At 39.4% G+C, this 23,052-nt stretch overlaps 1 protein-coding gene across 1 annotated transcript in view; it reads right to left on the reverse strand.

The window, feature by feature from the left end:
- SLC49A4 (solute carrier family 49 member 4) overlaps positions 1-23,052 on the reverse strand; it is a 65,115-nt gene that overhangs the window by 11,932 nt on the left and 30,131 nt on the right. Inside the window, exons 3-7 of the mRNA XM_059820524.1 lie at positions 19,512-19,780; positions 13,738-13,867; positions 8,507-8,615; positions 7,802-7,869; positions 2,485-2,612 (exon numbers count right to left, since the gene is read on the reverse strand). Coding sequence (XP_059676507.1) covers positions 2,485-2,612; positions 7,802-7,869; positions 8,507-8,615; positions 13,738-13,867; positions 19,512-19,780 — 704 coding nt within the window. The remainder of the gene's footprint in view (positions 1-2,484; positions 2,613-7,801; positions 7,870-8,506; positions 8,616-13,737; positions 13,868-19,511; positions 19,781-23,052) is intronic.

Consider the following 23,052-nt stretch of genomic DNA (forward strand, 5'->3'; position numbering starts at 1 on the left):
ACATGGACCTCTACTACCAAAAAAAACCCCAAACCAAAAAAAAACCCAAACCAAAAAAAAACCACCCACCACCACCCCGTGATGATGGCTGCTTTTGTTTTGCACATCTTCCAGCTCTACAAAAATGCACAGAGGATAAGGATAACTACCTGGAAGTCCATTGTCACCACTGGTCCACTGAGTATGCGGAGTGACTTCCACCTTAACTAGCTACCTCAAATCACTTCCCAAAGCTGCCAGCCAACGGCCTGCATGTGACCTCCTACATTTATACTCTGATATACTCTACATCTCAAACTTTTAATTAAAAGAAGAAAAAAAAAGTTCATCCAAATCAATTCAAATGTACCATTTCTCCCAATTACTGTGGAATGCAGAGGTCATCATCATATTGCATCATTACATTGAGGAATAATCTAGCATGAAGTCCTATAAATTAGCTTAAATAGCTCGCGTGTTTTCATCCATAACAGCATATTTCATAAAGATATACCACTGCTTTTCTGTGTACAAGGATCTAAATTGAACAGGCGCATTACATCTATTTTATATGAACTTTAATGAGAAAAGGCTGATATGAACCTCCCTCCGCCTATCTATGAAATTTAAACATTATGCCACAGAAGAAAAAAGAGATCCTATTTGGTGGCTGCGCATTAGGCCCTGATGCTTTAGATTGCCTTTTTTGAGGAATGCACCATATTGCTGGCATTTCTATTCAAAACAAGCTTGTGTTTGATAGAAAAGGGTTCAACATTTATAGTAACATATATAAGAACAGCACAGACAGAAAAATCTAAAATATAATTTACAACTCAGCCTAAGGAGTCATCCATTTTAAAAGAAATGATAACTGCATGAAAAGAACAACCCAATCCCTAGATTTTTACCAAAGGATATTACTTTAGCATACTTTATATCAAACCCCAAATACCTTAGGCACTTTTATGTCCTGACAGTGGATCACCTTTCCAAAAACACCCACCACAATGCACCTACATGCTATAAACAAGTAAGAATTCTAGAACCCATGTTGCATGCTGAGTTCTTCGCAAAAAATAAAATAAAAATCAAAGAGAGAGCTCCATCAGTTTTGTTTTGGATCATTGGTGAGTGCATACATAATGACTTTCACCTCTTGAAACCCCTTTGCTTCATTCTTATGCATAGACTTGAAGGGACATTTATGTGTTTGGCTTGTTGCATCAATTCAGAGGATAGAGTTACTGTGAAAATTTACATTACCGCAGGCTTGTAGTGATGAAGCAGGCAAGCACAAGAAATAAGCTTTTATTGCATTTATTTTAGATTTGATGGAGAAGAAAAGTGTAGTCATTTGGTATGACAATAGCCACCATGAAACTTGATTTGTTTATCTATTAAATTACATTTCACTTAAGCAGAATTTTTTTTAAAAAGTTGAAATTTCAAGATAAGTCACAAATTTGACCTATCCATTCAGATGATGTTTCTCTTGAATTGATCATGTATTTCAATTTGCTGTACCCACTTCAGTTTATAGTTGTGACATATGCAATGCACCAAGAACACTTACTAGAACTCAAAGTTAATTTGAGTAAAAGAGTCGTTTATATACTACTCTCCACACCAAGCTATTAAAAATGGGGAAAAAAACCCAATTTTCATTTCCCCTATAATGCATAAACTTGCCTATAATAAAGATGGCACTTTATTTAAAATGGATTTACAGAATTCTTTAATAAATAAATACTTTTTAAAATCTCCACAGCTTAGATTTACTGTAACTCATTACTCTGCTGAAAGCCTTGGAATGACAGGTGGATGAACCCTTTGGTGCAGACAGTAAGGTGAAGGACAGATTTTTAAAAACTAAGCAGTGCTAATTTTCAACTAAGGGTACAGCTCACTGGCAGCTTGAATAGACCTCTGAGCTTCTCCCCCACTCTTCCAACAGCTTTTTTCCCACCTTTTTGAGGCACAGGCTGAGTTAATTTTGGGGTGGAAGAGTTCCCTGAACATGCATGCAGGTGCAAGAAAGAGGACAGCACAGTGCAGGGATAGATTCAGATGGCTGAAAATACTACGGGTCACTTTGGTTTGAACCGCACATGTTTACATTAATTAATGTAAGTTTCAAACCCCTAAACTCCCAGACATGTCACTGTTTCTTAGCTACTCCCATTCATCTGATTTTTCTTGGTTTATTTCTCACCTCTGTTATTCCAAAACACTCAAAACAGAAAAACACTCAGTCCCGAAATCAATTTTAAATGTATACTCTGGGTGCTTATTATTGGGTTTTGTTAGTTTTTAATCTTTTTATGAAGTTATTCAAAGCTGGTAAAGATATTTCAGGTTCTATAGGTGGGGTTTTTTTGTCTTGGTAAAACTACTGTATTACTAAAGACACCAAACCAGGTTATAATATAGTTGATTTAAGACTGCAAGTATTTGCCTGCAATACCAATTATAAATAATAGGAATTAAAATAATTGTTGATACCTGTGGTTAAAGGCAGATGAGTGACACTAGTTAGACAGGTGAGAGTGAACCAGGTTGATGCTAACGTTGCTCCAGATAAAAGCAGCAGCAGTATAAACTTCAGCATGCCCCTGATAAAATCTGCAAATCTAAAAGAAAAGCACAGATCAGAGCAGTAAAAATGCTGATTTTCATATTATTTAAATGTGATGCTTGACAATTAATCCAGTATATTCTCATTAAACATTTTGGAGCCTATAAAAACAATTTAAAAGTAATTTCTCATTTTCAGAAATAGAAAAAAGGCATTTTTACAGAATGGTGATATTTCTGGCAGCTGTCAAGCTGAAGAGCCATGGATTTTTTAGCTGTCACAAAATAACAACCAAACCAGAACAATTCGCAAGGCATCAATTGAAAACACTTGGTATACAGGAAGGATTTTTTTTTTCTTCTGCGTTTGTTGGACACAACATCACACCACTACTTACATCGCCGTTTTGTCAGCGTTTGCCAGTCTCCCTTGGCAGACACACCGCTCAATTAGCATATGAGGAGGCTGCTGCATTTCATTCAAGACACAGTTAAGTGTCAAGATTCATTCCTGTGGGAAATGACAAAACTCCAGATACCAGAATCCCTAGATCGAAGACAGCTTCTGAACCCTCAGATGCATTGGCAATGAAGCTCTCTGTGGCTTAGGCAAAGGAGGAACTCTTTACACAGGCGGTCATTGCCAGTGGCTGTTTTGGGTTGAAATGTTCTAGAAACCAAGAGCTTGGTGCCACTCCTCCCCGACACCCATGCCCCACTGACAGTCTCGGGGAGAACAGCCCCACAAGTCCTTGGGCAGTCTGGCTGTTATACAGAGGGAAATATGATCTTTATACCACCTGATGGTACCATTGCTTTTTTCATCTTTTTTCCTTTTTCTTTCAAGGAGACATAATGCATTTGAGCAGTGCTCACATGGCATAATTATCAGTGCAACTGCTCTTTTCAAAAGGGATTTCAACACAGCTACTAAAAAAGATATATTAGAAAAGGCAATGTCATTTATCCACTAGTAATTTTCTATACTCTCCTGCTTAGGAGATGTGATGTTGGGCCAGACAGGTTAGGTATGTACAACTAAAGAATGTCTTCTGCCCTCATAGCCTCCTACCTCGATTAGGCTAATGGCAGCATAATCCACCTAGGTTGGTCCATGATGAAATCTGTCCCATCTGTCAGCTAACTGCCTTCTCTCCCCTCACAAAGATCACTTTACAGGCAGATACCATATAGCTCACTTGATAGAACAGATAATGCTACCAACATTTTGAGAACTAGGAAGCCTAGCTCTAAGTATACCATACGAGATGTACAAGTAATGCAATCCAAAAAAAAAACCAACCCCAAAAAAACCCCACACACTTCTTTCCTCTTATTTTCATTCTCCCTGTGCTTTAATTCCACATTGAATTTAGCAGCGAATAATTCAATAAGCAGTAGAGGAAGATCAATGCTGCATATAATCTTAAAAGTTTATGACTGCAGTGTTCAAGTGGCTTATGCATTAATCTCTAATAGTCAGAGGTTAGCTGCTACTGTTGTTTTTTTCTGACAATCCAAATCCAGCAATCAGGATCACCTCTTCTCAGTGGTTTACCAGTTCCTTTAATTGTTCTTTGGGATCACAGGGGTCAAAATCAGCAATTTTAAAAGCTTCTCAGAAGCATCTCGAAGTGCAAATTTGAGACTTCTTCCACAGAGACTCCCCGCTTTGCCTGCCAGCAAACATCACTATTCCCTCTCCTCACAGCCAGGAGCAGTTACCTACATCCAGTCTAATGAAACGGTGTGAGAAACATCAGCCTTCAGGGAGGGACATTCACAGACAACAGGTCTGGAAGGGATCTCTAGGGAGTCCTCCATCTCTACCCTACCCCCAAGGACATGTGGGGACGGGAGGAGGATACACATCTAAACCCTTCAAGACAGTTAAGTGGAGCAAATATCTGCCTTTACTGAGCAGCTGGAACTGCTTTTGACACAGAGAACCTGGTTTGGGTATCAGTGGTAGCAGTGTGCTCCAAGGAGCTATCAGGTATCACAGGACTCCAGAAGGGTCAAATACAAACTGAAAGGTTTATGCAGCTACTGAATTCAGCCAGCAACAGAAATTATGGGAAAAAATGACATAGCAAACTAGCCTGAACTTGGTAATTGAGGGACTTCTGCTTCTTGTCTGGTTACAGGAGAATAAAGACCACCATAAATCTAGTCAGCTCTTCAGAATACTTGTTTCAATCAAAAAATGAGAGAAATTATTTTTATCCTCTGATCCCAGTGTCTGCTTTCAAAACCCTCTGTTCTGTTTAAGTCCTTCTTCATCATCTAGCATGTAAGGGGATGTCTGCAGCTGCTAGAAAAGTAGGCAGAAAAACATTGCAAAATATAAAATAAATAAAAAAAGGAAAGGAAACTTTGATGCTTATGTACAGAGCTAGCAAAACAAATGCTAGTCCTAGATTACTTATTGATTTAAAATTTAAATTAAAAAAAATAGTAAAATAAAAAATACAAATTAATGTTTTATAAACCCGGGGGGAAAGAATTTTCAGCACAGTACAAAAATTCAAAGCAAAAAATTTAAAGGAGAGACGATGTATACTTATGCAGACACAGACCTCTGAGCCTACTGCTGGTAACAGTCTCCTGCAACCCAGCAAATCCAGCCCTAGGCTGGATCCTACAGTCAAAATCACAAACGTGTGTTGCTGCCAACACTGTCTGTTGCTAAGGAAATTATTACCATGTCATAAAGTTTCAGCATTTTTAATACACTGCAGGTTAAATCAGGAAGAAAAACTGAGCCGTGGAGGCCAAAACCTCAGAAGTATCTATGATCATTAGCAAATGTGGCAAAAAAAAAAAAAAAAAACTAAGAAAAAGGAATAGATTTATGTTTCCATGCGATGATATGAATGTTGCTCTTTGACACTGCTTTTCTTCAAACCAGTATAATTTGAAAGCTGCCAGCAAAGGGTACAGCACCTGCCAGCTGCCCAAAATAGCCCAGGCTTTTCCATTATTAAAACGCATCACACAAATTAGCTAAACATATCTAAGTTCACAGCTATCGGGATAGCAGTGGGTGGAGAGTGGGAGGATTTATGTATTGTGCTGAGGAAAACTTGCACCATTTTGAAATCGAGACAGATAAACAATTTTCCAAACTGGGCATTACTTTAAATATAGATGATTTAATACCTACTGTGACGTGCAGGACCAAATGCTCCAGGGCAAGGCTCAGGTTGTTACAGTTTTAAATGGTAGAATCTGCATTGACAAAAATGGAAGGAGCAAACTCCTGAACTACACCAATTTTGCTTTGATAAATCAGCAGGAAAAAAAAATGGAAAAAAAACCCCAAAACCCAACAGCTTCTTGAGAGGTGGTTAAGGGAGAGAGCTGCTTGCTTGGCAAATCACAGTTCTGACACTGAAATCCATCAACTTGTCAGCCTTGACAAGAATCATTACTTAATTTTCCTAATTACAACTTTCAGCAGATTACAGTCAGACTCGTCATTGATTCAACCCTACACAGATAAATGCTGAATAGGCCTAGGAGGGAGAGTCATCCATCAGGAGTGACAAATCACCTCCTCCCTTCCTTTCTGTGTGCAAACCCTCCCATTTGAACTGTATCGCCCAAGTTAGAAAGACATATTTGGAGGCAGACTGTTGGTGTTTTTTTAATTTACTCAAAAGCAAAGCTCTGAATGCTACAAAATACTGGTATTCAACAAGGTTTTAAATCAATTTTGAAGCAGTTAAAGACTGTCAGCATTTCCTGAAGCTTAACCCAGGCAATATATTAAATAAATTAATCTACCATAAAGATTGAGATTTGCATGTTGGCATTAAGTCAGCAGATTCTCTCCTAACAAAGTTAAGTGAGCTGCTAGGGGTGCCCCTCTACCACTGAAATATTGCAAATATAGAAGAGATTAACCCATGATGGAAAGGATTAAAGCGGCACGCTACCTTTTTCAGCATGTAACCTGCTACGGCATCTGTGTCATTTACAGCAGCTGGTTTTAAACACGTACTTCTCTTAAAAAGAAACCCCATATTGAGCTTAGCTAATCAAAAGTAATTCTTTTTAGAGGAAATCAGGGAGTGAACTTTGTTTCAATAGATTAAGTCCTTTGGCCTGCATCTGGAGTGGACAGGAGGGAAGCGCTTCTTTCTTTTCCCTAGGTCAGGAGTTTTTTCTTCTCCCTCCGTCGCAGTTGCTAGGCAGCCTGCAGAATTTCAGGATGAGAAACCTCACGTTTCTTTATGCATTGTGTACTCTGATGATGCACAGCAAGTGAAAAAAAAAAAAAAAAAGAACGCTTCAATCTCTGCCCTAAAAAGGTGCCTTTTTGGGTCCACAATCCCACAATGGCTGCAATGACGACAGACCCCTGCACTTGTGCTAAACATGTTGCAGAACTGGGGTCTGAAGAGTGGACATAAAGAAACCAGGACAATGCTTTCATATCCACCAGATGCAAGGGGAACATGTGATTAGTTTTAATCAGTTTTATAACCTCACTGCTCGAGTACCTCCTGAAAGACTTTTTCTCCCCATCCCCCCTCCTTTTTTTTTTTTTTTTGTTTTTATAAAAAGGAACCCTCAATGAAAAAAAAGCAGCAGCTTTTTGGAAGGTCAATCCATTCCTTGCTTTTCCACTCCCATGTCATCAGCATTCACGATGGCCAGAGAGCGCTGTGTCTGGATATTTAAAAAGCATAGGTATAACCATACCACCCATAGCAGTATCACAAAAAAATAGTTAGGCAATATAGGAATCCAGCAACCTGGCCAAAATGGGCTTGACTAATTTCTCTGTCGAGGAACGTAACGTTACTGTGGGTAGGCTGCTTTGTGTTACGTTCCCAATATCCCTTCGAGAATCAATATGCCCAAAAGCATGATGGAAGGAGACAGACACTAATTTCTTCAATGCTTTCCAAATGTGTTACAACAGGTTCTCCCTCATACCAGGCAGCTGAATTCACAAGAACTGTGTTTAAAAAGAGCATACAGGAAGCACTTGTCAGGAGTAACAGTACGACTTGCCAAACTGAGGCAGATGCACGTGGAGTTCTCAACCCCCAGCGACCACTAACATGGAATATACAAATCATTGCTCTACAAGAAACACATCATAACCCTAGAACTGTGTTTTTTACATTTCAAGTATCTAGAAGATGAGAGAAAACAAGTTATGTTATTACGAGGATAAGCTAAATGACAATCACAGTTGAAGAAATGGAGGAGGACATGTAATTATTCCTACCTTGCCATTGCTATGCCAACAACACAACCTCCAACTATAGACCAAAATCCAATCCAGCCTGCATCTACCTGACAGGAAAAAACAAACAAACCAAAACATAGAGAAATGTGTTAAAGCCAAGAAAATAAGATGGTAAGATGTTACTTTCAAAACAAACGGTGTGCAGGAGCTGCAAACTGCTAGCAACAGCGCCCAACAACAATCTGAATTGCAATACTTTTTCTAGGATATTCAAAAGGAAATAAATTCACTAAAAGAAAGTATGACTAAGTAGCCTTTGCCCTATATGTGACCTCTCTTTATAGAATCTGAGTAATGTCCTCTGGATTTTTATAATACTCCATCAAAAGCTTAGAAAGCCTCTTCTCCCACTTCATCTTTTCCACCTGGTAAACATTATTTTCTTTTACTAACAGTGCAGCAGCCAACAATACTCTCATTTGTTTACCTGCCTCTTCCTTCTTGTCAAAAGGTGCATACAGATCTGAAAATACCCACAGCTGGTGGGAGAGTCAGCAGGGAGAATCGTGATAGTTTGGGATGCCAAAAACTACAGTTTATTTTGTTTAACATTTCAGGAGAAAAGTGGTCCGTATGAATTAATAGCACCTTAAACATAAAAACCTGATAAAATTGTATGCTAGTGCAAAACAAAAGCATGCCACTTACAAAACAGCTGCTGATTATCACTCAGGAGATACTTACTTGGCTTACGTGAACTGGCGTTAATATCAAATCCAGAACACCAGACCAGCCAGAGAAAACACCCAGTGGTATAGCATAGGCTAAAGCAATCATCAAGAATCGGAAATTGCTGTGAAGACAAAACATACGCAATTAGCTGCAGCATATATTAGAAATTGCACCAAGGTCAGCTGCTAGAATCTATATTCTGCCCATCAAGAAAAACAGCAGAGGGCTGAAAAAGGAGCGAGCCAGGAAAAACAACAAAGGTATCTGGCCATGTCACTGAAATTCCAGTGGCTGAGATGCTACTGCCTTAGCACTGTGATAATAAAAAAACCCAGTCTCTCCATGTAGTTCAAAGCTTTCTGTAACATGCTGGGCTCATGCGTTTCTCATTTCCGCAAGCAATTCTTCCATGCATTTGCATGGGCAACCTACTTAGCCTAAGTGTATGTTAAGAACAATAAGCACTAATTTAAATGACAAAAAGCGTATTTCAAGAATAAAATCAGAGATTCATACTTTCTGAACCGTACTTTTGTAGGTTTTTTTATACTGTTTCACTTCTCTTTATTTTGATGAAAGGCAGGGAGAGCTCTGGGAATGATAAGGGATACAGTCACAAGAATGGAAAATTTTGACAGTTTGAACTGTAAAAAACAGAGACAAGTATAATATTCTGCTCTAAAAAGTCAACGTGTTTGCTTTTTCCTCCCAATTAAAATTATTCAACCTTCAGTATTCAGTGAAGATGAAGCAGTCAAAGCTGTGTCATCATCTTCATCATACACAGCTAAACAGGAGTTGGCAGACAAATACCACCACCAATTTCCCCCACCTACTCATCGTAACCGAAAGCAAATGCAAAATCTTTGCTAAGATGCATCCAATTTTTCCTCAGAAAATATACTTTGGACTCTGCAACAGTGATATTTTAAAGTGAAGAGATTTTACGGTGATTCCAAGGTTATCCCATGGGATATCTGTGTAACCACAAGATATCCACCCATTCCCAAACAATTTACATAAAATTGATCCTGATCAGTACCAGTTCCTTGGCATGCAGCAGCAATTTGATAGCACACAGTTACAAAAGCCAAGAGGGAAAGAAAGAGCTTCAAATACTCTCCAAAACATTGAGGTTTGCAGCTTACACTGTTTTACTCCCCTAGAAGATCCACGCACAGCACACCAGCCAGAGTTCTTTTGCACTGTTCTTTTTCACACATCCTCTTCTTGAATAACACATTTCTATCACATGAACATATCCTCCTCTTTCAATATCATTCATGTCAGATTTATTTTTTAATGCAAAGAAAAACAACTCCCAAACTTTCAGCTATTCCACACTTTGCTTATATTTCTCTGAATGCTAAAGCATTTGCTGTCTTCCTGACAACTTTTTAACTCTCTCAAAAATGCCATACTCTTATCCTAGCCTATCTTGTATCATCTTGGCATTTCTTAAGGCAGGTTTTCTGATGCTACTTAATACTATCCATGTAAAAACTAATTCAACATCTGTAGAATAAAATAAAAAGGAAAGTGTCCATTTTGCATGGCCATTATATAGCCATGTCGTAGGTTGCAAAGAGAGAACAAGCCTGAATGCACTCTTCCAAAATAACACTTGCTCAATATTCAAAATCTTTGACTATCTGAACCTCGTCTTCATTAAAGAACTGCTTTTGCTGGGGGTAAGGACGTGGTAACTTACTTGACCAAGATCTCCTGTGGTGCTTAAGTCTTCTGTAACTCAAGCAACTAGACAGACTGGCACATGGGGTAGGTGCTCTGTGCCATGTGCAACTCCTAGTCCCAATACTAGATAACCAGCTCTGCATCATGACATCCTCCGGTGACAGAGGCTGCCACCCTGACTAGTTTCCAGAATAAAGGAAGCCAACCAGGAGAAAGGGTGCATGGCAGTGACAAAGCGGCACCGATCACCAGATGTCATTCTGTCCCCTTGTCCAGCAATAGCTTTAGCACTTAATGTAGCCAGTGCTAGCTATATGAAACATACATCTTAAATAGCAGCTCTGCGTTTCATGGCTCCAGTCACTTGTATTTGTTTTTGCAATTTTGCAATTGCTCCACTGAAAATAGAAAAATGTGCTGTCTGTCACACCATCAGTTGGTGAACCCACACTGTTTTCCATCGTATCAGCCCTCATGACAGGATATCAGCATTAACCTCTGTTAAACCATTCTGCTGGAATACAAATTGGCTTTTTCCTCTGTTTTTTTTTTTTTTTTTTAAGAAACCTCCTTAATGCCACTGGAATCCATAAGACAGGCTGTTTCAGAGGGAACCCCATCAAAGTCAGTCACCATTTTCAGAACAACTTTGACAGCGCCTGTTAACGTCAGGCACACTCTGAGCAGCTTCCATCACTGGATGGTGATGTCATATGAAAGTTTCATTAAAGAAATAACGATGCACAAAAACCCTGTTACAAAATTTCAAAATTGCTTACATAGACCCTTGAAAATATAAAAGGCACATAACCAGCTAAAAGCATCTAATTACTTCAAAGCAAAAATCACTATATGTTTTCTTAATGCAGCTTTTAAGACTTATTGACCATTTACTTGTGTTAGATTTTTTTCCATGGAAATTTGTGGCATATTTTGAAATAGGAGGGGAAAAAAAAAAGTCGTATTTGCTTCACTCAAGAAACTGAGAAAGGGCATCGTACTTTTTCTAATGGAAGTTCAAACTACACTTGTCAGAGTGTGTGATAGACTGTTAAAAGATTTGGGCTTAGCTCCCAAACCATGACTAATCTGTTGTCTCCCACAGCAGGCTGAGAGAGTTGGTATCAGGAGATAACCAGAGATCAGCTTATCATTACAATCTGTCAGAAACAGGAATCCTCTAAATCAGGAGGAAGAACCAACTTCCTAAGCAAGTCCCAAAAAAACAGCCTACAAGGGGTGGTTGACCCTAAGAAGATATTTATAATACACCTCCACAAGAAGCAGCTCATGAAGACGACTGCTCAAGGACCTGAAGGCGTGAAGGAGTGTGGGAGTTGCAAGGATGTTATAGATCCCTTTGGCATCCAAGGAAAAAGGTCAATGACTTCAATAGTAAAGTTATGCTATGCAGCTTTATTTTGAAGTAATAAAACTGCAGCCTGGGGGAGAGAAGAGAGAAATGATGAACATCTCAATTCTCATGAGTGTTTTTTGGTGCACAGTTGAGTCAGCCCACCAGCTCACACACATCCTAAATGACTTACACCCAGTTCTCATACCAGAGGGTAAGTCTGCAGTAAAGGGGAAATAATGATTTGCTGGTACTCATCAGCTGATTACCTTCAGTCTACACCATTAAGTCAAAAGAAAGACTCTCTGTGTCAAGAATTATGAAGCCTACATTGGGCAAGCAAGAGAGCTTAGAAGCCTAACGAACCAGATGATGGATTTCTCTTGAAGTATGGCAGATACCATTTTCTTTTATAAAACCCCCTTGCTTGATGGATTGTTGCTGAAAGGCTCCCCAAGATAAGTGTGTTTAATGATGAACTGTTGATTGTTTCATGTACAGAGGAATGAAGAAGTGCCTTTGATAAGGGGTAGCATGGAAGAATGCATAAAGACCAGAGGGAAGGGAGATATAATGATCTACCTGACTGCATTTTAAAAAACCTCTTGGTTCTTGGAGACACTATAAACTATGCTCATTATTTAAGCACCCAGTTAGTTTTCTTAAGTTTCATTGATTGTGAAGAGTCAGCCAGCTTTGCTGTTTACCTCCTGACCTTACCAGTATCTCAGGTCCACTGTTCACAACACTTTGAACAAGGAATCTAATGATTATAAAGCTCCCAAATGGAGTACTGTCAACAGAAATTTTATATTTCACCTGAAGAATCAGTTGCTCTTTGGATTTCTGTTCAACAGCAACATTTTTATGGCAGAGCCCTCAGGCAGGGTCTCACCGCACACCAGCCTGGGTGTGCAACAGCATTATTGTGTGTGCTAAGTGTTCTTATGGGAATTGCTATTTTTTAAAATCCCGAGAGTAGGTCACTTCACAGACTAACCAGCCAGCTGTACTCACAACTTCTCCCAACTGCCAGCCTGCTCCTGGATGAACACTCAGGATTAAGCATCTTGTCAACTATTTACTCCCCCAAACTGAAACAAAAGCCTCCAAAAACAAAAGAAAAAAACCAATGACAACAAGGGATGAGTTGTTTTTGCTGGCTCTAAATACACTTTTAGAAAGTACAGCCCACAATAGGTCTGTAATAACTAAATGCCTAAAGCTCCACAATTATCAAGTTTCAAAGCAGCCCTTTGTACACAGACTCAGCTCCTATCATTACATCACCCAAGAAACAATTACAGCAAGAGTTTGAAGCTCTCCAGTGAAGTCAGCCATACTGCACACCATGGCAGCGGTTCTTCTTTGCCCCAGTAACTTCATCCGTGCAGTATCACATACAAGGCACAGGCCTTCACAATTATTCAGCATTAATATTACAGTTGCTTTAGCTGTTCCCCTGGGACCCATTACACAAGGCATTGTACAAACACTGGGGGACAGGACTGTGTCTTACCAAAAGAGCCCAAGTGGGAGAAGTTGGAAAGCTGGAGATGTCACTTTCTTTATAAGCTTTTTTTTTTAAAACCCAAAAATTTAAAGGAAACTAACTCACCTTCGAACCTGTCCAGAAACACATCTGGAGACACTTCTCCTATCCCCACTTCATACTTGAACATACAATTACTGAGATTTAATAGATCATATAACGGTTTCAGATAGTTCATTCATTGCTCCCATGGCTGAATGAAAGCCGCTGAGTACTGCTTTGAATGACAAGCAAACCCTAAATTTATTCCAATGTAATAAGCATAGAAGAAAGCAGCTCATTAGTTAGTTATGCACAGTGTTGTTAATTGTTATCTCACACCTAGAAGTACGCACACTGTTAACAATCTTGTATAACCTGATGGAACAGAAGCATTGCATAAGAAAAGCCGTGCTAACAGGATGACTAAAGTAGCGTTGGTTCTGAAGGACTCTGGCATGAAGGCTTGAGATATACCCAATGATTTAAAATTTAATGTCTGCTTTTTAGCAGTTAGCATCCTTTTATGTCTCAGCATTAATATTTAAGTTGATTTTGTTTAAAAGCACTACAAACCAACTTGTTTGTTCGATGAGAAGATTAAAGCACACTTGTTTTTATTTATTTAGGTGCTGCTTTGCTGGAAACCCAACGAGGACCTACCTTAAGAGCCTGCAAAAACTTCTCCTGTAGCTGAGCCGTTGACTTGCCGCAGCCACGCTGGGAGGGAATGGAGGGCGCGAGGGGAAGTAGGCCAACGCTGCAGAAAATATCAGGGAAACCATTCCAAATTCTAAACAAGAGGGCAAAGAAAAACAAGACCGAGAACAGATGTTAGCGTTGAAAGACTTATTTCAGTACAGCATTGTTATCAGCCAGCCTCCAATACATAAATCCCTCCACAAGTGCTTTACCGTTCCCGACAACAGAACTCCATAACTTGAAGGAGAATTTATTTTTTCCTCCCCAAGCAAGCTTTCAAATTGAGATGGAGAATCAATGAGAAATACCGGCGGTCCATTCCAGTGACAGGAGCTGCAGAGACCTACGCTCACACATGGGGAACTCAAGTGAAGCAAAAGGAAAGCTTTTGCTTTTTCTCTTTAAAAAGAACTGCATTATGAAGATTTGGCCACGTTTCCTCACGATGGAAGTAACGCAGTGCAGGTAACAGCGTACTAGAGACTTTAAACAGATGGGACTGGGGAAGCCCCAGGGCATGGAGTGACAATTACTCGGCACACAGGATGATGAAGGCAAACAAAAGGTCAAGCAAGGCAGCATCTCAGACACAAACAGTATTACATGGTAAGAGAATATAGAAAAGCCTAGGAGCAGTCATGGCTCAGGAATAGAAAGAGCATGGGTAATAGGGAGAAAAATGAAAGAATACAGCTTTTTGCAGATGCTCCTCTCGTTCAGCAGCAGGTATTCCAGAGCTTCGAAAAATTTCATAGCAGAAATTTGGACCTGAACTTGCAAAGCGATGAGCATTTCACAGAAAATACTCAACAAGCCCTGTGATCAGACATTCTGAGGAAAAACAACTCTACCCACAGTCAGTCTAATTAATTTGTTTTACAGGCCTTTTACAATGTATATCATATTCTCCGCAGTCCTCAATCCCAATATTTTTCCTATCCCCTTTGAAAACAAGATTCTTTGCTGCTGGAGAGAAAAATGTATAGCTGAAGTGTGTTATCCTAAAAGAACCTATGATCTTATAACAAAGAAGTGTTCACCGATACCGCAAATAAATCCCAGCAGAGCTGGAAATTCAATTGTGTTCATTTTCTTTTTTCTTCTCTTTTTTTAATACATCAATATGAACATGGCACTTTGCCAGCTCTTCCACTAAACCAGAAGAAAATAAACTCAGGAAACTGAAAAGTAAATAACACTTGGAGTCTAAATGGATCAGCTGGAGATGGGGAAGGGAAATGAATGCTTCTATTCAGTATATGGAAAAAACGTCTAAACTAAATTTCTTTTGATGGCATACCGGGAATGTGACAATGCCATTCTTCGCGATCAAATACTAAAGGATTCACTTTGAATTGTGTGGTATCTCTTTTCCTGCTGTGGTCTAATTGCATGTTTTGAGGGTCAAGGGCACTTTAACTAGACCTTCTCACTATATCTCCTCTGTTGTCCAGAAAACAGATTAATTTCTATCTATGTGTACATTGTTTTTGAGGCCATGAGCAATGAATAAAGAACTGGCCATAACTGATCATCCCAGATCTAAGAAAGGGATGAGATGCTTTGTCACTATAGGGTGATACTAGACAGGGAAGCAAGGCTTGCCAAAAGCTGTTTATCCCCTTCTCCTGCATCTAGGTCTACATACAGGTTTATAGGTATACATATGCACATGCATATGCACACTTTAATCACATATTAAAGGAAGATTTCAGACTGCAGACAGATATAGCCAACAAGAATGTGACCACACAAACCCATAAAGTTTGTCTGAGGTGCTTATTATTTAACTTCATTATACTGCAATGCCATAAGGGGAAAGGTTAGGTCTTTTTCTAAAGAATGTAAAGCACATTGATAATTTTTTTATGTCACAGTAATATTTTGTAACAGATGCCTATCTGGGGCCTCTTCTACAGTTGCCTCAAGATTCCTGCCAGTCAAATTGCTGCAGTAGGAGCACTATAGTAACACTTCCTTTTTTTTTTTAATTATTAAATTCAGCATGCAGTCCTTGTAGTACCTTCTCGCAACTCTTTAATGTTTCCCAGTGTTACACTTCCCAGGCTAACAAATTTGCCTCACAAGCACTGCCCTCATGCACAAAAGAAAAGAGCAGAATTCACTTTGGAAACTAAAGCAGCTCCCTCTATTGAAGAATAAAAGTCTTTAGTGCCATCTTAGCTTTGTGTATGACACTTACATCTCCATCAGAAGTCCAGGTACTGCCAAACACATCCGATTCCTTACATGTTACATTCCTTCCTCATTAGGAAACCCACACCCTTATCTCCATCATCATTTACTCTACCAGACTAGATTAAAGAAAATACATTCCCAGGACAAGTTTTAGATTATTAAGTAGGGAGTAAAAGTAAGCAAAGAGAAAAGGTAAGAAATAGCTCAATATTGAGACCGACGGAGCTGCAGTCACAAGAGAGGAGCTCTTCCACAGGAGCTATCGGCTTCTCAACAGCGCAGTGGATGCAGCAAAGCACCTGGAATGGGGCAAGTCAGCATAAATTAGCATGCAGAACTACAGACGTGTATATCTCTTGCTGAGGAGTGAATCTGGAAGTCCTCACAAAAGCAGTCTGGGTGCTATGCCACAGTGACCTGTGAACGTCCATGTGGAGAGATGCCTGCGTCTTAGCCTAGGAAGTAGGCACCCTGCTGCCTGTGTAAGCCCCAAACAGAAAAAAAAGAGGCTTACAGAGGCACAAGCCTCTTTGATACAAGGTCTTTTTCCTTCTGATAGGCTACTCATAGCACAAAAACCTACCCAAAACCAGAGACTCTCCTCCCCATCTTGTCCTGAAATGCAAAGGGGGAATGAGGGCACTTTACACACACATGCTTTTTTTTTTTTTTAAACAAATAATGATTTTTACATTGATATTTAGGAAAGCATGTGGCTAAAAGCTCTGGCTGCAGTCCAGAGTAATTGAAGCTTCCTTATGCGGTTCAGGTAATACAATTCAATCCTGATTTGCTGCATCTCTACTATTTCAGCTGTGAACCAGAATGTGCAGAGACACAGATGACACAGAAAGAGGCTGTGGTAATTCAGCCGAGCTCTTAGTCCGTGTTTGAGACAAAGGAACAGCAATTTATTAAAACACAGAAGAGACGGAGTTAACTGAGCAATTTCAGAATGGGTTTATAAGTAACTGCTTCATAATCATGTTTGAGGTTAAGTCCTTGGAAAATTAGCACACTCTTGGCATGCTGCTGATCCCAAGTTAACAATTCACATCATTACCATCTTTTAAAAGTGATCACCTAACTTTTGGAGGCTGCTTATCTAATGCTACCTCACACAAAAGCAACAAGCTCCATCGCAAACACAACTCCATTAGGCATGCAGAGTGCTTATCCTGTGAAACTGGCTTTACCATAGTATCCAAAAGGAGAAGTCATACCAAGCCTGGCCATACTTGTTAAAGAAGTGGGAAAGTTGGATACTTGGGTACAACTCCTTGTTCTGCTACATTCTCTAACACCTTTGCTAGTAATCTGTGAGGTTAATATGAGCTTCATTCTCTGTCCAGCTAATTAAAGGGGACAAACAATACCCTACCACACCTATCAGGTATTTTTTGGTCCACAGGTAAACAGAGTTGTACAACTACCCTGAGGTAGCCACCCACCATGAGGCAGCCGTCCTTCCACCTCTGGAGCCTACCTGCCATGGCAGAGCACAGGGGAAGCGGGCAGCAGGGACTTTGCTCCTTCAGCTCTCCAGGGAAGCAGGACTGAGGTGAGACAGGACATATCCCATGAGGGATTCAAAGCAACCTCCTCTTTGACAGTTCCTACCAATTTTAAACCAGTTGGACGTTTTGCCACCATCACTGCGATACACCACAGGCCAGTAACATTCAGGAACCAGCTCTTTTTCATTGTCGGAACAGCTAAAGGGGTTGTAGCTCCTGAAAAGATGCACCCTGTATGACACAACCACAAGTGCAGCTACACAAGGAAACCACCCTCTGTTCAATAAACTTTCAAATACCAAGTAAGAACTACAGATGCTTCACAAAACACATTTCCTAGGAAGCTGAAGAGCTGCTGTAGGATCACCTTATGCTGGGACCAACGATCCCAAACGGGTCTATGGGATGTTCCCAAACCATGCCAGCTCAGAAAGGCAGAAAGAGCTCTGCTGAGACATGGGACAGACGAGACACACCTCTGAACCTTGGTGGCAATCAAGATCCATCCCAGTTTCCAAAGAAAATGCTTAGGAAAGCCTCCCAGAACAGAACAGAAGAGAAAGTGAATCTAACGTTGATTTCAGCAGTTCATTTCTAGTGCTACCAGACTCAAAACGGTGGTTTTAGGCACAAAACTGTACTTCCTTTAGGCAGATGAATTCTTCTCTTTCCACGGAAAATCTGGAGAGGAAGAGCTAAAGCACTTCTCTAATTGTTAGATTTTTCCTCCCCTTATCTATCACTCCTCAGGACAAAAGCTGACTTGCCTTCATTCTTCCTTCTTTCACACTGGCCATTTTCATCTGCCATGAGATTTGCAGAGTCTAACATCATATTTACCTCGAAAAAGGCCTAACCAAACTCAAATTTCCTTGTTGTTCCAATACCTTTGAGTCCAGTAAAAAGTAGGTTACTCAAAAATACTTGCTGAAGTAGTGATCCAACTTCTACTACACTGTCTTTAAAATGAACAGTAAAGTGGCCCTCACCCAACAGGAGTATTAACTCGACAAAATTTCCATAAGAATAACGTCCAGGAACAAACGATCACAAACAGGTAACTCAATTCCATAAACCTGCATATAAACTACACAGTATATATACTTTAAGACTTCTGGAACACTTAGGCTGAATTTCAGAGGCTGCAATTTCAAGGGGGAAAAAACCCAACCACATGTGCAACTGCCATGACACGGTGAAGTTCGGTTGCTCTTTATGCTACACCAATTTATATCCACTAAGAATCAGATCGTAGACTCTTAAGCCACTTGAGCAACTCTTTTTCCTTAAAGCTTGCTGCTAATTTTTGTAAGTGACAAAGAGCAGTAGAAGCCATTGCATGAAAAAGAGCAAGGACATAAATCCTGTTATATCAGGTGAATTTTATATCAATGGTTTTTTTCCACTAAACTGTTGCCACTTCATTGAAATGGCTCACCATATTAACAATTATGTGGTTTTAGTTAAAAACAAAATCTATTGAGTTTTAATTTCAATGTTAGATTCTTAAATACTAACAACCTAATCACATTTTAAAGGCATATGCAAGTAATAAATTAAGGCTGATTTAATGCAGGAAAGAATTTAATGCTGAAAAGACTATTGGATTTCCATTCTCAGAGAAACAAAAGAAAAAACCCAACCTGTCATGGACACATGTTTTAATGAAAATTCAAGAAGCAAAAACCAGTTTGGAAGCTCAGGGAAAGCCTAAGCTCTTCTAGAAGACATTTCTTCTAAGCTCAGCCGATACAAACAACTGAAATATTTCATTTAGAATCAGTCTGTACAAAAGGCTATTTTTATACCTTTCCTACACAACAGGGAAAAAAATTAACTCTTCTGATGGTATAACATTTTACCACTTCATTATTTTCCATCATTCAGTAACTGTTTTCTTCTGTGCAGACCAGCCACTAGAGGGTAGTGGTTCACAAGTACCAAACACACACATGAAATTACGTAGATTTTTTTTTGTAATTTGTTTCTTTTTTTTAAATTTTTATTTTTAAACCACACCTGCATACAGCACAGCCTCAATGCGGTCCTTGATGTGCTCTGTGTTGCTCTGTGATACCAGCGGGAGGTGAGATGTTCCATTAGGAGATGGCACTACAAGAGGTCCCACTAGAAACGCGCCAGCAGCACCCAGGTAATTGAGCAGCGACGCGATGGCTGTTGCTGTGGCACGTTCATCCGGAGAAAACCACGTCGTGGAAAGAAATGGTGCCGCGTTCATCACAGTTGGCCCCGCCAAACCATTTAACAGCTGCCCTCCGTGAATCAGCCTAGAATAGAGAATAGAGACCATAGTCATCTGGGCATGTCAGATATTGAGTGCTGGAGATGGAGCAACTGCACAAAGAAATGAAAGTCCTGTGCAAAAAAAAAAAAGGATATTCTATACACTAAAAGAAGCCCAATTAGACTAAGTTAAAGAATCCAGAGCTACCCTGGTCTCCTTACCTCGGATAAATGGAGAAGCAAATGTTCTCTTCAAAGCAGGAAAGGAAGAGGGAATAAAAGGGACTTTCTTCGCAGAAAAAAGGTATCATGATAGGATATAAAAGTAGAAAAGGTGTAGTAGCAGGAAAGCTTTAAATTACAAACGTCTTAAACCTGACCCCTAGCCTGCATAAATCCCAACAGAAGATTTAAATTAGTTATGACAGATCCAAAATTGAAACACTTCAGCAAAATACTCTGCATATTTTTTCACTGCATTATTTATTTTTATTTACACACTCAGATGAGCTCTATGTGCCTACAGATGAGGAGGCCGGGCTGTTGAGGTTTCCAAGAGAATCGTCTTCTCCAGCAATCTGGCCATTCTCAACATACAGTTGAAACAGCCAAGCAAACCCAGATTTTTCTCGTTTTTCACACTCATTGGGATTTAACAGATAAGGCTGGTGACAGAACAGAGATAGTACATCCAAGCAGCCTCTAAAAACTTATTTGTACAATGAGCACACACAGAAAGGACTTTTTGAAGGCTCTTCTACATGTAGAAGTCAGCCAAAAACCTTCCACTTCGACTTTTCCAAAAAGTGATCAGCTGTGAAAGGCAAAAGCATTTTGGAATTTATATAAAAACCTCATGTCTAAAAAAACAGCTAGCGAGTCAAACAAAACATTGCAACCCTCCAAAGTAGATCTGCCCATTGCGCAATAAAATGGTGGCAGATGATATTTTTAAATGGGTGGTGTTTTTCTAAGCATAGCAGGAACTCGACGTTATTGCTGCAAGACTTGAGTTGTCAGACATAAAAAGCTACGGCCTGAAAATGGGGAAACATAAGCTAGCATTTAGGCAATGTTTCAAGCCACAAATGGTTGAATAATATACAGAGTAGCAGGAGTTTTTTTAAAGCACACAAAGGAACAAAATATGCAAAAGAAATGCTGACAGACTCTTTATCAAGTTAACAAGCTAGTATGCAATAAAAAGGAATAGATGCTACTGATTCCCAGTGGATTAGAAATTAAATTTTTAAACAAAATTTATAAAAATATACAGAAAAAAAGAAAAAGCTATTACACATCACCTGAAGGAAATACTTTCCGAGCTGGGACAGAAGTAATATCCACTCTTAAATATAAGCAATTGCAACTTCTTTTTTTTAAAGTTCACATAGCGAGGATAGGTTTCGTTACTATTTGTCCATGATGTGCTTCAGATGGACATCACCAAGGCATGGTCAGGCCTTTTTAATGCTTGTTAAACTGGGGCCCCCCAATAAAATAAAATGAAATAGTTTTAAATACATAAAAAGCACAATCTAAATAACACTCTGGTATAGTTTTCTGGAGGACACATTACATGAATCCCTTATGGTTACTCTCCAAGCCAGTGTACTTAGGACAAGCCAAGGTATCCTTGTGCACTTTGGTATTTTCATTCCACTTATCTCACTACAGTAAGTTATTCTCAAACTTATCCTAAGCTGTTCCAGGGTATTTCCAGAGCTATGCTACATCCCCAGAAACAGCTGCATTTCAGCAGCAAGTGAGGTAACTATTGCAAGATATAAAGATTTTATTTTAGTATTTCCTCTTGCTCCTAAGTGAATTTAATGCTTAAATTGTGGTTTTGTTATTGTGTGCTAGGAAAACTGCGTCACCACAAAATAACCTTTATGGCTATAGGTGCCATACTAACACTTCTGTTCACTTACAGCACTATGATAATACTGTTTTAATTCAAATACGCCTGCTCCATAGAAATCCTAAGGGCAAATAAAACTCACTAAAATCAGAAAAAAGTACAATAGTTTTTCTGCAGTGCCTATGGGCATGTAGACACTTCAACTGGTAGAAGAAGAAGAGTTTTGTAAAAAAAACCCAAACAAACCACCAGACAAAAAAACCCAATTCATATATTGTGATAATTATACACACTCTTTTCATGTACTTACACTTCAGATTTAGATTATGTCTAACAAACTCCACCATCTGAATAAAGCTCTGTAACTGACCCCTATACTCGAGGGAGCCACAGATGTTAATTTTACTTTGCAGATCCAAAGGGAGAAAGTAGTATCTTAATCCAGAACTTTAATTCTACATTACTTTTCTGTCTTAGGTTTTTTTTTTTTTTCAAAGAAAGAGCCAATTTTTGTCTCTCTGTAAGTCTCTTCTGTTGGTGTTCTCTTGCCTGGTCTCTCTCCTGCCTTGGCCTGCCTGTGTGCTGCCTGTTCCCATGGATTTGCCTTTCCATCTGCATTTTTGGCATTTACCAAGCTCGAAATTATCATCCAGGGTAAAGCATCTCTTCTCTTCATATTGCTTAATTTTTCAATTCTAACATATTGCGGTTAAGAAACACTCATTGAAAGAAGTGGATTGGTCAACTCCTGCTAATTTGGAAGAAAATATTCGGACTAAATCGCCACTGATACACACACACTACTACCTGAAATGCCTCTGCATATGGTACCAGCCTAAACCTTATTTTATCTCTTTTCCATACTGGCTTGAATTAAGCTACTTTTTCTCTGAGAAAAAGATTCTTTGCATTGTTCCTCTACACGTCCTTAACTAATTTCTCTAGAGAAGGAGGGACGAGAGATTCAAAATGCGATTCAGTGCATTTACTAAGCTGCTACTCCGGGAGACCTATGTAGCAGCCGCTCCATCTGACAGAGAAATATGAACACAACAGTACTGGTGGCTTTTTACTGTTTGTTACAACGTCTTATCATCACAGCGCTAGATTTTGGTCTCCAAGTCCACAGGAGTCTCCCCTTGTACACCATCAGTGCTAAAAATTGCTCCAACACCAAGAGACATTTGTTTCTGTTACTCCCTAATTTTCTTCTTGTTTCTGCTACCGAAAAGGTGCAGAGAGCAACTGCATTTTTCCCTGCCACTATTTCAGTTTCATTCTGCACAACAAGATTTCTCTTCCCTGAGAAAAGGGCTAACAAGATAACTTTAGCTCAGCAACCTACCCAGATGGAAAAATATTTTTCAGACTTATTACACTAACAGGGGTAATTTTCATCTGTTATTTATCCAGCTCTGCTCTGTTTTCAGATGCATTATTTATCCAACCATC

The sequence above is a fragment of the Gavia stellata genome, chromosome 8 (genome assembly GCF_030936135.1).
Source record: "Gavia stellata isolate bGavSte3 chromosome 8, bGavSte3.hap2, whole genome shotgun sequence".
NCBI lineage: Eukaryota > Metazoa > Chordata > Aves > Gaviiformes > Gaviidae > Gavia > Gavia stellata.